At 50.4% G+C, this 14,417-nt stretch overlaps 1 protein-coding gene across 1 annotated transcript; it reads left to right on the top strand.

The window, feature by feature from the left end:
- The first annotated feature begins 1,566 nt into the window (after window positions 1–1,566).
- ADRB1 (adrenoceptor beta 1) lies at window positions 1,567–4,753 on the top strand. The gene is made up of 2 exons (XM_036438003.2): window positions 1,567–3,448; window positions 3,858–4,753. The coding sequence occupies exon 1, from the start codon at window positions 1,735–1,737 to the stop codon at window positions 3,370–3,372; it is 1,638 nt and encodes a 545-aa protein (XP_036293896.1). The 5' UTR covers window positions 1,567–1,734; the 3' UTR covers window positions 3,373–3,448; window positions 3,858–4,753.
- The last annotated feature ends 9,664 nt before the right edge of the window (window positions 4,754–14,417 follow it).

A 14,417-nucleotide genomic window follows, 5' to 3' on the forward strand; every position in this document is an offset into this window, starting at 1 on the left:
CCTGGGCTCCAGTGGCTGCGGAAGTTGGTCTCTCCCCAGGTAGACTGACTTTGGTCCAGCTGCTAGAAAGACATGTGAGTGACACATACTTCTTAGAAGCTGTTTCCTTCTCAAGGATTCGATTAAAGGCGTTTTCTTTTCAAAGCTGACCTGGGGAACTTGCCGGGGGTTACTCTGAGAGCGGGCTGTGTGTTCCTGGCGGCTTGTTCTGTCCCTCCGTCCCCACATATAACCCACAGGCAGCTAGCTGGGCAGGAGGCTCACGGATTTCAAACCGGTTCCTGTGCCAACTCCAAAACTACGGGTCTAACTCCAACTGCGTCTGACTCTAATCCTCCTGGGTATGTACCTATTCTCTTCTCTCATCCCTCCCAAAACTAATCCCAGAGTTTTGAGAATCTGGGGACTTGGGCAGAGGAGAAAACAACCAAGACCTGTGAAAGCTCCGTGCATTACCTCAACCAAAACCAACAGTGCCTTTGTGTTTGCATTGGCCCGGCTCAACGGATCGGATCATGTGAATCCCAAAGCATGAAACGCAGGTGTCCTTCCTGTCCGACGTGTGCTCACATGGGCTCCTTCTCGGTGGCGGTGTCCTGGACTCCACGCGCCCACGTTTGCGTGTCCTGAAGCCTCTCTCTCTCTCTCTCTCTCTCTCTCTCTCTCTCTCTCTCTCTCTCTCTCTCTCTCTCTCTCTCTCTCAGGCTCGCCAGCTGGGACCTGGGAGTGTGTGTGTTTCCTCCCAGTCCTCCGCGCTGGCAGTCAGAGGCACTAACCTCGCTTCCTGGCTGCATCTACCAGACTGGCACATGCTAGCTGCCGGCGAGCCCATCGCCCAGGGAGCTTCCGGACAGACAGACAGACGGACAGACGCGCGGCTGGCTTCAGCCCGGCGCTCGCTCGCTCGGCTGCAAAGTTTCCTCTGACCGCGGACACCCGCTTCCCATCCCCGGAGCTGGCCGGGCGCGGGCTGCCTGGGTCGCCGCTAGAAGGGGAGAGGGTTTTTCCCACTCACTCTGCTAGGCTGCCCGACCCGAGGACCAACCTCTCACCAAACTCCTCCAACCCTCCTGGCCAGGCTGCCCCAGCTCTCCGATACTGGGAGGACCCGAGGCCCCCTCCCCAGCTCCCGGGCTGGAAATCCGGGCGCCGGAGGTAGACGGGGAGCCGGGGCGCGGGGGGCGCAGGCGGGAGCTGAGCGCGGGAGGCGAAGGCAGCGCAGCAGGGAACGGGGCGCAGGAGAGGGGGGCCTCGGGAGCCGGCGGGGACGCGGGTGGGAGCCGGACGCCGCGGGGAGCTGGGGGGCCGGAGGCCGGAGCCGGCGGGTGCAGAGAGGGGTGCGCTCACAGCACCGCGGGCGGGAGGCGCTGGCTGGGAGATGCGCCGCGGACTCCCGGAGCTCTGGGCTGTGGGTGCGAGGAGGAGAATGCGGGGAGCTGGGGCGGGGGTTTGGAAGGGGAGGGGGGTGAGAGAGAGACCTGGGGGCGTGCCTTCGCCCGGATTGGCTGCAGGCGCCTGACGTGGGCCCCGGAGGCCGGCCCGGGGGAGTGGGAGCGGGGTGGGGTGGGTGCTGGGTGCCTGGCTGCGGGCTCGGCGCGCTCAGAAACATGCTGAGGTCCCGGCGGCTGTTACAGCAGCGGCTCCAGCAGCGGCTCCAGCAGCAGCGGAGGCGGCGGCGGCGGCGGCGGAGACAGCGCGCAGCTCCTCCGGCGGGGAAGGCGCCCGGCGGCGCCCATGCCTCCGGCTCCGCGCCGCGGCTGCCCTGACCCGGCCGCGACCTCCCTCCCCGCGCGGGCCCAGCCGCCCCGACCTCTGGGGGGTCCCCCAAACAACACGGCCCAGCCGCCCCGCCGCCACACCCCCCGGCCCCGGCCTCCTCCTCCTCCTGCTCCGCAGCTCGGCATGGGCGCGGGGGCGCTCGCCCTGGGCGCCCCGGAGCCCTGCAACCTGTCGTCCTCCGCCGCGCCTCCTCTCCCCGACGGCGGCGGCGCGGCCCGGCTGCTGGTGCCCGCGTCGCCGCCCGCGTCGCTGCTGCCGCCGCCGGCCGGCGAGGAGGGCGGCCCCGCGCCGCTGTCGCAGCAGTGGACGGCCGGCATGGGCCTGCTCATGGCGCTCATCGTGCTGCTCATCGTGGCGGGCAACGTGCTGGTGATCGCGGCCATCGCCAGGACGCCGCGGCTGCAGACGCTCACCAACCTCTTCATCATCTCCCTGGCCAGCGCCGACCTGGTCATGGGGCTGCTGGTGGTGCCGTTCGGGGCCACGCTGGTGGTGTGGGGCCGCTGGGAGTACGGCTCCTTCTTCTGCGAGCTGTGGACCTCGCTGGACGTGCTGTGCGTGACGGCCAGCATCGAGACCCTGTGCGTCATCGCCCTGGACCGCTACCTCGCCATCACCGCGCCCTTCCGCTACCGCAGCCTGCTGACCCGTGCGCGGGCGCGGGCCCTCGTGTGCGCCGTGTGGGCCATCTCGGCGCTGGTGTCCTTCCTGCCCATCCTCATGCACTGGTGGCGGGCCGAGGGCGCCGACGCGCGCCGCTGCTACGACGACCCCAAGTGCTGCGACTTCGTCACCAACCGGGCCTACGCCATCGCCTCGTCCGTGGTGTCCTTCTACGTGCCGCTGTGCATCATGGCGTTCGTGTACCTGCGCGTGTTCCGCGAGGCCCAGAAGCAGGTGAAGAAGATCGACAGCTGCGAGCGCCGCTTCCTGGGCGGCAGCAGTGGCCCCGCGCGGCCGGCCTCGCCCGCACCGTCCCCGGGGGCCCCGCCGGCCCCGCCGCCGGAGCCCGGGCGGCCCAGCAAGCGGCGGCCCTCGCGCCTCGTGGCCCTGCGCGAGCAGAAGGCGCTCAAGACGTTGGGCATCATCATGGGCGTGTTCACGCTGTGCTGGCTGCCCTTCTTCCTGGCCAACGTGGTGAAGGCCTTCCACGCCGACCTGGTGCCCGACGGCCTGTTCGTCTTCTTCAACTGGCTGGGCTACGCCAACTCGGCCTTCAACCCCATCATCTACTGCCGCAGCCCCGACTTCCGCAGCGCCTTCCAGCACCTGCTGTGCTGCGCCGCCCGCCGCCGCCGCCGCCGCCCCGCCGGCCCCCGCGACCGCGACCGTGACCGTGACCGCCGCGCGCGCGCCTCGCCGGGCTGCCTGGCCGTGGCCGGGCCCGCGCCGCCCGGGGCCGCCTCCGACGACGACGAGGACGAGGACGACGGCGGCGTCGGGGCCGGGCCGCCCGCGCGGCTGCTGGAGCCCTGGGCCGGCTGCAACGGCGGCGGCGGGGCGGCGGCGGACAGCGACTCGAGCCTGGACGAGCCGAGCCCGAGCCCCAGCCCGAGCCCCAGCCCCGGCTGCACCTCGGAGTCCAGGGTGTAGGGCCCGGCCCGCCGCCCCGTCTCCCCGTCTCCCCGCCGGGACGCGCGGGCTCTGCGCGCCTGGATGGAGAGCCCGGGCCCGGGATGGAGAGAGCCGGGGCGCCGGGATGGAGATCCTGGGCCCGGGATGGAGAGAGCCGGGGCGCTGGGATGGAGAGCCCGGGCCCGGGATGGAAAAATCTGGGGTGCCGGGATGGAGAGCCCGGGCCCGGGATGGAGAAAGCCGGGGCGCCGGGATGGAGAGCCCGGGCCCGGGATGGAGAGAGCCGGGGCGCCGGGATGGAGAGCCCGGGCCCGGGATGGAGAGAGCCGGGGCGCCGGGATGGAGAGCCCGGGCCCGGGATGGAGAGAGCCGGGGCGCCGGGATGGAGAGCCCGGGCCCGGGATGGAGAGAGCCGGGGCGCCGGGATGGAGAGAGCCGGGGCGCCGGGATGGAGAGCCCGGGCCCGGGATGGAGAGCCCGGGCCCGGGATGGAGAAAGCCCAGGCGCCTCCGGATGGCTCCCCGGGGGAAAGAGATGTGTGTTTACTCAAGACCTGCAGCAGGTGGACGCGGAGCCCGCAGACCTCCTCCGAAGCATCCAAAACAAACAACCCACGGAAGCGTCACGGGCCGGTGCACAGAAAGGGAAGTTTGGGGAGAGGTGGGAGCGCGGCTGGCTCCTTTCTCTCTCGGGTTCTTTTCCAGGCTTGTGCGATGCCTCTTGAGATATTTTCCCCACCCCCACCCCCCTAAGGTGACACTGTCTGCAGGGAAGGAGGAAGCAGGCCAGGGAAGGAAGAAGCATGAGGGTATGCAGTGTTGTGGATCAGCGTGGCTTCTATCCCCCTGCCTGGACCGGGAGCCGTCCACCCGGGAGAGGGGGGTGGGGAGGGGAGGGATGGCAGTGTGTCAAGCTGTCTTTCCATTTGCTTTCCAGAGAAATTTCAGTTTAATTCCCGAGGAATGATTTCTCCTGTTTGGGAAGCAAAGGGAAAGGGTGGGTGCCAAAAGTGCGTTTCAAAAAAGAAAGAAAGAAAGTGTGAGCTATTCCTGGAACGCGCCTCACCTTGCTTCCCCTGAGCAGGGCGAGCCTGCTGTCCCCGGCCCCAGGTGGCCAGGCTGAGGGGTTTCTACCTCACTCTGTGCACATTGCACAGCAAGCTAGGAAGACTTGTTTATATTAAACAGCTTATTTATGTATCAATATGCGTTGGAAGGACCAGGCACTGAGCCTCTATGACATGTGACTCTGTCCATGGAAGACAGGACAGAAAAAGAAAAGACAAAAAAGAGAGAGAGAGAGAGAGAGAGAGAGAGAGAGAGAGAGAGAGAGAGAGAGAGAGAGAGAAAGAGAGAGGAAGTAATTCAGATTACTGCACATGTGGGTAAAAACAAACAAACAAACAAAAAACAAAAAAAAGGAATAGTTCAAAATGCCATTTTTGCACAGTGTTAGAAATTGTAAAAGTCCACAGAGGCGTTACTTGCACAAAAAGAAATTGAATATTTTTTAACGGGGAGGGAGGGCAAATCTTAAAAGCTAACCTACAATTCAAACTCTACTTCTGTTGGCTATGATTTTATGGAGCTAATGATATCTTGGGAAATACCATTTTATACTTTTATCATGGTACTGTAACTGTATCCATAGTATAAATATATAAATACCTTGAGGATTTTTATTATTATTTTTTTATGTCCCAGTGCCCACGTGAATCCGCTTGTAACATTGAGCACTTTCTGTATAAACTCTATCTCCTCTGTGTGTTTTACCAAGTATTTATACTCTGGTGCAACTAACTACTGTGTGAGGGGTTGGTCCATGTGCAATAAATACCCATGAAGCACCAGGATGGCTACGTGCCGTGTGTCCGTGAGGGGTCCGTGACCTTGGAGAGACGGTTTGTGTTGTGCAAAAGAGAAATTTTTCCCAGGGAGCTCTTTTCATAGCTTTTCACGACTTTATACCCTAGCAAAATGCCCGTACACCAAAGAAAGCACGCACCTACCACCGAGAGCTGCGGTCTCGCCCTCAATTTTCACAGCCGGCTTGAAATGCTAGACAGTGTGTAGGTTGTTTGCAAGAGCCCATGGCTGCACCTGACTTAAGAAGTAACATTTGGGATTGTGTGCCTTCTAAAGAAGAGTGATGGAGCCAGGTAACTCAGCTGCAACTTGGCCCGGAGCAGCAGGAAAGAAGACTAACTCATTGAACACACACACTGCCTGCTCGGAATCCGGTAAGTGGCTTCCATGACTTTGTTTTCCAGGAGAAAAGTCACGGCCCGCAGATGATCGGTGTGCACACGTTTCTCCAGGGGCCGTTTAGAATGCAGTGTGTTCTGGTGGTCAAACAAAAATGTATGCGAGAGCTTTGGAGTAAATATTCTTTTCCCTTGGGTGGTTAAAGAGACCACAAGTTCTGGGTGGGCCGGTCCCAGGTGAAAGCAGATGGGAAGTTTTAAAACTTCCTAACAGGAGGATGACAGCCAATGGATAGGATAGTTTTCATGAAATTAGTTCCTAAGGAGCATCGAGGGAAAGTTGGATCCTGGGATGAATTGGACCTTCTCCAGAATCGGTTGATTTGAGGATGTATTCTTTGTATTTTTAAACCAGGGCTTCCTTTCAGGATCCTGCAGTACAGAGAGCAAAGGGAAGGGTAGGCAGTTTGGGCTCGTCCTGAGCTTTAACACGAACAAACTGTTCTCCGCTAAGGGAAGCGGGTTCTGGTGTCCCTGTCTGCAGGGGGGTGGTCTGAAGACCAGGAGACAACCTTCTGAGAAACGTCCATGACGTGGATGATTAGAGACCAGCAGAAGGCTGCGTGAGCAGTAGCCATTTCAATTCAAGCTGTTATACGTTTAACTCCTTCCTCCAGAAAAAATAAATAAATAAAGGGGGGGGGGGTGGAGAAGGGCAAAACTTCTTTAAAAAGGCAAAGATAAATACTTAAAGCAAGTTATTTTGGAGGATGCAGAATCAATTTCAGAAGGAGATCTCACTCCTTCCCCAGGTACTAAATGCCATCATATTTACCCTCCCTTCCCACACCATGAGTATGTAAGATGCTTTTTGTTAGGGGTTTTATTCCTCTTTATTTTAAATTATATCGCACAAGTAATAGATTAAATGTCTAGAGTTTCATCTGAAGAATACTGAGTACCAGGCTAATGCTTCACTTTCTCCATTTCCTTAGTATCTACTTCCTTTGCATATAGATTGTCCTTACATTTAAATAAAAAGACATTTTCCCAGCCCCAAACCATACATCAGACCTCAGGTCTTAAAATGATGAAAAGCCCCTTAAACGTTAACAATAAGATATCTATCTTTATCTAGTAGACAGCTATGAGCTCTTTTGTGAATGACAAGAAACCACTATAATTGGGGGACCAGTTTGCATTTATTTGTAGAAAATAGAAAAAGATTTTTCTGGGTTTCCCGAGTTCACTAACTGAGGAATTAAGAGGATTCAAAAACATACTGTGCCAGTGATTTCCAGCCGCCCATGAAAACTACTTTTTGTTGTTGTTTTTTAAAGAGGCAGACATCAGTTTATAGTAGGAATGTGGGCAGCTGAGCTGCCCATCCCAATAACTAAAGCCATGGGAGGAAGAAATTGCCAATCCTATTTAATCTGGTAAAAAAAAAAAAAAAAAATGCGCAGCAGAAGTGACAGGGGGAGGGCAGTGGACATGCAGAAAAATGCATCTTAGCCATGGGTCTGTGTGTAACAAAGTGCTGAAGGTATTAACACTAAAAACAGTGAAATTCACTGTGATTCATTGAATGGCTACCTTGGAAATGATGTTTCGTTTGCACACTATAACGTTCTCTGATACGTAACAAGGCTATTCCAGCTTCTATAAGTTCTCCCTCCGACGTAGAAATGCATCATTGGTATCGCAGACAGCTTCATCCCTTGGTGAGCTTGCCTGCTTAGAAATTTGCGAAGAGAGTTTACTTTTTTCAGCCCAAGCTTTCCTTGGAACTGGAATTATTAATAACTTTTAAGTGGCTATTGTGAAACCTTTCCCTGTCAAGCACATTTTCCTAGCTTATTTTAATTTTGTTCAATGTGCCGACTTCCTCTGGCAGCATGTAATATTGCCAGGCGGAAATTCTGCACCCAAAGTATCAAGATGATATTAACATTTAAGATGGTGGGGGTTTTTTTGTTTTTTGTTTTTTAGCAAGAGCTTCTAACCAAGGGTCTAAAAGGGAAAGTATTCTATTCACTTTTGCTGCCATTTGAGAAAAGCTTAAAAAAAAATTTTTTTTTTAACAAAGCTGAACCCATTCATTTTTTTTGGAAGGGAAAAATAAATAAAAACCTTAGCAGAAATTCAAATTCAACACATTGGCACAGATGACTTCGTTTTATTTGTTCGTCTCTGGCATAATGTGCTGAGAAATACTAATTCTTTTGACTCCCTGCCAATTTGCTACTAATCAAAATGGAGAAGATATGCACTGTTTGGATTATACCTAAAAATAGTTGTGCTCCAGTCACATCAGCAAATGGAATTAAATTAATCTCTCTCTCTTCCCCTTCACACACACCCTCCACATTCAACTTCCACCCAGAATATTGCTCGCGCATCCCCTAATTTGTGATTCAGTATGTCCCCATTTGCATTGCTACGTGCCCATGATTTTTAAGCATACTCCGTGGAACCACTTTCTGAGAAATGTACCTCTCCTAAAATCCCCTCTTTTACCCTACTCTCATTTAAAAAGTCTCTACTAACTAGCCCTTATCATGTCATCAAAGAGGTGGTAATACCATAAATAAATACTCTGTGGGTTAGTTTTCCTCACCAATAGGGGGGAAGGGATGAGGGAGTTTCTGAATCAATAAGGTTTGGTCACTTGATGGAGAGGGACTAGATTCCCAAGTCCAGTTGCTTTAATATCAGACTGGAAAACCAGCAGCCCCCAAAGAGAAGCTTACAAGATCTTGGCAGTCATGCTAGCCTCACCCAGGAAAGCATTGGAGGTAACTGTCGACATCCATTAAGCCTTGGCCTTCACTTGAATGTTGGGCAGAGATCTCTCTGGACATATTTGTACCTTCTGTATCTGAAACCAGTTCTTTTGTGTGTGTGTTTTAATGTACTTTTAAAAATTGATTTCCGAGATGAAGGGAGAAGGGGAAAGAGATAGAAACATCAATGATGAGAGAGAATCATTGACTGGCTGCCTCCTGCATTCCTCACACTGAGGATGGAGCCTGTAATCCTGGCACGTGCCCCGACCAGCAATGAACCGTGACCACTGAGCCACACCATTGGGCCTGAAACCAGTTCTTGACTTGGTCCCACCACGCTCACTAGCTCTTCCCTTGAGCACTTCTTCAGTTCTTGAGTGAACTAGAAAATACATCTGTTGTCTTTATATTCATTTCTCATGAGTGGTTTCCTAAAGCTCTGATATTCAACGACTCTCAGAGCTTATAATTCCTTTTTCCCCTCTCTCCACATCCCTCCCTCAGAGCTGTTAATTAGCAAGATCTCGCTGCTTCCTTCCTACTTATCACACGGAATTTACCTAGGATGCATTTTAAATGTCTTACGTTTGGATTTCTTCCTGAAATTTTCGATATTGCTCATAATTACAAGTAGAAAAACAATTTTTAACTATTGTGTGTACTTTTCCTAGAAAAGGTTTTTCACAGTGAATTTAATTCTTGGGGGGTGGCAGGCTATCGTAACAGGCTTTATTTTTGTTTCTCTTCATTTTTCAGTTCTTTACCACATGACCTTGTCAGTCTTTCAGTATCCTGGTTGCAAAGATAACCTTTGCAGTTCCACCTTTAATTACATGTAAATTCATTTTCCTAGTCATTAGTAGGCTAGCTAGCTGATTTGTGGGAATTATGGGTAAAACTCTAGGAGAGCAGAAAACTTGGGCAAGCAGATGGCCCAGCGATGGACAGCTCAGCTCTGAATGGGTTTGCCAGTGTGTTCAATGACCTTGGGGAAATCAGTTGGTTTGCCTGCTATTCAGACCCACTTCCCACAAAGCTGGTATCAGGAGCCTTTGTGAATCCCTTTGAGATGCTCTGATCCAAGGAGCTCATTGCTTTGCAATGACTATGTCCATCCCTTGGAGTACTTCCTCCTTACCTTTCGGCCCCTTTCCTAGGAACTCCACCCACCAGAATCCCTGCTGTTGTTTGTTTGTTTGTTTGTTTGTTTTTAAGTGAAAAGAACACCCAGAATAGCTAAATATATATAATACTCCGTGCATCCAAACAGTCCTCTTTTATTCCATTTAAGAGTCCACAGAAACCACAGCTGAATAAATAAAATAGCCTTCTTCCCCAACGCTGGATTCAAAGACCTGGAGGCTATGTGCTAAGCAAAAGCACTTGTTTAATGATTCTTAACCCACAGCCACTTTGAAGTGAGTCAATCTAGAAAGTCACACAAATCTACAGTTTTGCATTGATTGTGAATGCTGAAAGCAACTATCTAGCCTGTTCTCTTCTTGGAATAGCATTTCAGAGATGAAAAGTGCTGAGGGCGGTGGGAGCTGGTATTTTTTTGCTTACCCCTCTCTTGTAGCTTGCAGGATATTGGGTTTCTCTGTTCCCAAAAAGTATCTGTTATATTAACTACTGGAACTCACCTGCAAGGATGAGGTCCTTATTTTAAAAATGCTTTTACACAGCAAACATTAATAGATGTTCCAGTGACATTTTCTACACTCCAGGGATTTTTTGTAAAGCCATTAAAGTTTATATTTTAGTGTTCCTTGTGCTTAAATGATCCTGTAATCAATTCTGAAATAATGTGGGTTTGTTTTGTTTTTTCTTGCTTGCTTAAAATAGGCATTCCTGAGTAAGACTGAGCCACTCAGAAAAACTACAGAATCTTGAACCTGGCAAGGATCTTGATATGTCTAATGAACAATACCCCTATCCCCAAGCAAGGCTCTGTACCTGGATCAGCAATTTTCAACCTTTATCATCTCATGGCACACATACGCTAATTACTAACATTCTGCAGCACACCAAAAAATATGTTTTTTGCCGATTTGGCATTAAAAAAAACCACACAAGTATTATTTTGATTCATTCACACCAAACAGCTATTGTGTTGGCTGTTGTCATTTTTTTTTTAATTTGACAATTTAGGGAAAAGGAGTCAGTGGCTCTGACTAAATAATCAGGAATTGCATGTTTTAAAAATTCTTGTGGCACACGGGTTGAAACTTGCTGACCTGGATCAATGCAGGCCACAGAGACCGACGAGATTCAATAGGAGATTTAAAGACCTTGTCTGCCATTGACCAGCCCAGTGGTCAGCAAACTCATTAGTCAACAGAGCGGCAAACCACGGCTTGAGAGCCACATGTGTTTGCCGACCACTGGACTAGCCCATCCTATCAGCAAACATTTTCTTTACCGCTAACCCAGGTTTCTCTTGTTTTGATTTATTGAGGTTAAACATATGGCCAGATAGTTCTCCAGCAAAATGGGTTTATTGGGGAACAGCACAGTGTTGCAATTGGGGTCTAAACCACACTGAAGTCCAAAGTAACAAAGGAGAGTTTTGCTCTTTTATGGACTTGGGAAGAGATGTTGCGAAGAGTCTATTGGAAGAAACTGAAAGCTGGAAGCTTAGTGACTTTTCATTGGCTGAACTAGGCAGCCTCCCATTGGCTGAACTATTCCTGAGAAAATTAAGTAGTGTCACTCCCTATGAAAGGTGCTAGGTGCGACTCTTCCTGTTGGGGTCAGTGCTATGTGCTGAGTAACGTGTGCCTGAGAGTTCTCTTCGAGCCTCCTGACTCCGTTTTAAATGAGGTTTCTGTCTATTAATTTTTACAGACTCACGATTGGTCTCAGTGGAATTTGAAAACTGCTTATTGACAGGTTGCTCTGCATAAAAACCCATCTAATGATACATAGGAAAAACAGTGACCCCTCCCCTCCTCAGCTTGGTGTGCACTGATTGCATTTACTCCTATAAACAACTTCAAATCCTTTCATTCTTTCTCCTGTTCAAATGAGAAGCATCCCAGCTACGGGAATTCCTCCTCCGTGGAGACTAGTGCAGAACACAGCACAGTGCAGGGGTAAGTGTGGCTCCTGGCCTGGTGGCATCAACATGTCACCCTTCCTGGAACTGTGTGTGCTGCTAATTTGTTTTTCAATATTTCCAGAGCCACAAAACTCTGAAGATCTGAAAAAAAAGAAGAAAAAAAAAAAAGAAAAAAAAACATTATACAGAGCATCCAAGTATAACATGAAGATTAGTAAGTCCAGAAAGCACCTTTGCAAGTACAGGGCAACACAAGCACTATCCATTCTTTTTCAAACCAGGCGATCAATAGAACTCCCTCCCCAAAGGACAAATGTTTGCAACTCTCCTCAAGTCTTTTGAGCATTCATATTATCTCTATGGCCAAAAAATATTTTTTTTCCACATTAGACGTGCTCAGAAAACACTGGAGAGCTTAACTCTTTGGAGGATGCCTGTGATGGGTCTTCAGGTTGTGATTCATGGCTCAACTGTTCTGCAAAGACGGGCAGTACTCCGTACTGAGTGAGTGTCGCATGGGAGACAGCCAGCCTATGACTCTGAGCCTGTCCCCAGGGCACTCACACTCTGGCTGGGAGATCACACATCCACACGTGGAAAGTGACAAGGAACGAGACAGGTGTGGTTGAGTGCCAGCCACATGGGCCAAAAGGAAGGGCTCTGGGCCAGTGCTATCTGACAGAAGGACAATGCAACGCTATATATTTAATCTGACATTTTTGAGTTGTCGCATTTTTTTTAAAGTTAAAATAGAAACAGGTAAAATCAGTGTTATCCTTTCACCATGTAATTGATGTAAAACATTACTTAAGAGATTCTTGACTTTTTTTTTTTTTTCAAATACTACATCTTTGAAATCTGATCTAGATCTTACACAGAGAGCCCATCTCAATTGGGACTGGCCACATTTCAAGTGACCAGTAGCCACTAGCCATATGGGTGGACCTCTCAGCTCTAGAGTTCAGAGAATGGAGTGGACAGTGGAGTGGCATAATCTAAAGCTTGATGACATTGTGGATTTGGGGTCAAATGGCATGAAAGGCCGTGTCATGAGAAGCATTAAGAGGGAGAAAACTGCATGAACAAAAGCATAGAGGGACAGGCAGTCAAGATGAATTTTTAGACAATGAAGAGCCCATTACAGACAGTTCATGTGGATAGAGTAATTAGACGATAAAATTGGAAAAGTAGTTTGGGGACAGATCAGAAGGTTCATGCAAAAGTGTTGAACTCTGACCTTTCTAAAAGCATGGAGATTTATGAGCAGGAGTTTTAGCAAGGTCAACCTGGTTTTAGAAAGGTCAACCTGGCATCAGAAAGCACAGCGGGTGGATGTAACATCTTAATCTTCCAAATAATCCTGAGTTAAGTAAATTCAGTAATCGCATTTTCCAAATCAAAAAAAAAAACTAAGATTTATGTAATCTCCTATAATAGATAGGAGCTCATTATTAAATGGGCTTCCTGGTTTGTGTAGCTCCACCTCAGGAGCTGGCCCAGAGAAACGCATCCTCACCAAGCAGGTTTCTGAGTTCACAGGGCCAAGGGCCCGGGGTAAAAGCCTGAAGGTCATGCCCCCTGCGGAGGGAAGGCAGAGGAGCTCAGGTCACTAGTTCAAGGCAACAGGGAAGCAGTCTTGATCAAGGCTGCCTAAGTCTTAACTCCATGTCTTATTCATGCTACTTGTCCGCTCCCCACCAGACCAGAAGTTCCTTTAGGATAAAGGCTTTGTCTTCTTTTACCTTTGACTCCCCAATGCACAACACGTTGCCTGGCACAAGGTATGCCCTCTGGCTGCATTCTAGAGTCAGAGAACCAAGTCCTATGGCTTCTGCACACTCAGCACAGAGTGATAACAGGCCTACCAAGAGCAGATCACTGCAAGAAGAGGTGATGTGATCCTCCATTTGCTCTGAAATACAGTTTTACTCCCAGACTTGAATAGTTTTTTGCCCTGGCCGGCTTGCTCAGTGGTTGGAGCATCAGCCCGCACACTGAAGGATCATGGACTCAATTCCCGGTGAAGGGCCTATACCCGGTTTGCAGGTTCCATTCCTTGCCCAGTCTGGGCACGTGCGGGAAGCAACCAGTTGATGTGTATCTCTCACATCGATGTTTCTCTCTATCTCTCTCTCCTTCCAACTTCCCTTCCACTTTTTCTCTCCCCACCCCCCCTTCCACTCTTTCTAAAAATCAATAGAAAAAAATATCCTTGGGTGGGGATTTACCCTAATGGAACCTGGGACACTTCCATCCACAGGCCATAGGCCGAGGCTCTATCAACTGAGCCAAACCGGCCAGGGCAGTCTCTCCTTTTTCTATCACCAAGAGCCACTATCCCCTCCCCCAACAGGTGCATTCTTTCTTGACAGAACTCAAGACACTTAAGCAGGTCACAGTGCAATCTTGCTGACCTGGCTACCTCTTTAGGAGGACAGCACATCTCTGTGCTCATCCATTATTTCTGAGTTAATGGAGGGTGCAAGTGAGGAGAAAATTGTGGTGCCTTCCCAACAACACTGAAATGAGAGCACATTCCCCACGGAAAAGCTCCTGGTTCTGTTTCTACATCATGGGAACACAGATATTTGGTTCTGTGACATCATTCCTGTTTCCCTTAATATAAAGAGTCCTTTTCCTTAAACACATGAAATATATGACCAGCCAGCCATTCCAACTTTCTTTCTCTGATTCCTATATCAGATGAACTTGAACTCAGAGGGCATGTTCCCGATCCATATTGTAGAGACATCTGAGCTAAGTATGCCTCTGAAAATGCTGTGTTCTTAGGTCACCTGAGGCTGCAACTCTGGATGGGCGTCTAGGAGTTGAATCAGGTTAGTCTAGGTGAGAAAAATGATGATCTTGTGATGGTACTGGGGGCAAGTTTACAACATACGTTATAATTGTAAAGCAAAGTTTGAAGCTTGTGGCAAAAAACAAAAAATAGGCTCCTAGACCTTTTGTTTTCAACTGTCACAATGAGACATTGTCATTTTACTGTATAGCA

Source organism: Pipistrellus kuhlii, unplaced genomic scaffold (genome assembly GCF_014108245.1).
Source record: "Pipistrellus kuhlii isolate mPipKuh1 unplaced genomic scaffold, mPipKuh1.p scaffold_m20_p_15, whole genome shotgun sequence".
NCBI lineage: Eukaryota > Metazoa > Chordata > Mammalia > Chiroptera > Vespertilionidae > Pipistrellus > Pipistrellus kuhlii.

Coding starts and splice junctions, on each gene's coding strand:
- ADRB1 (XM_036438003.2), top strand. CDS start 1,735: ATGCCTCCGGCTCCGCGCCGCGGCTGCCCTGACCCGGCCGCGACCTCC.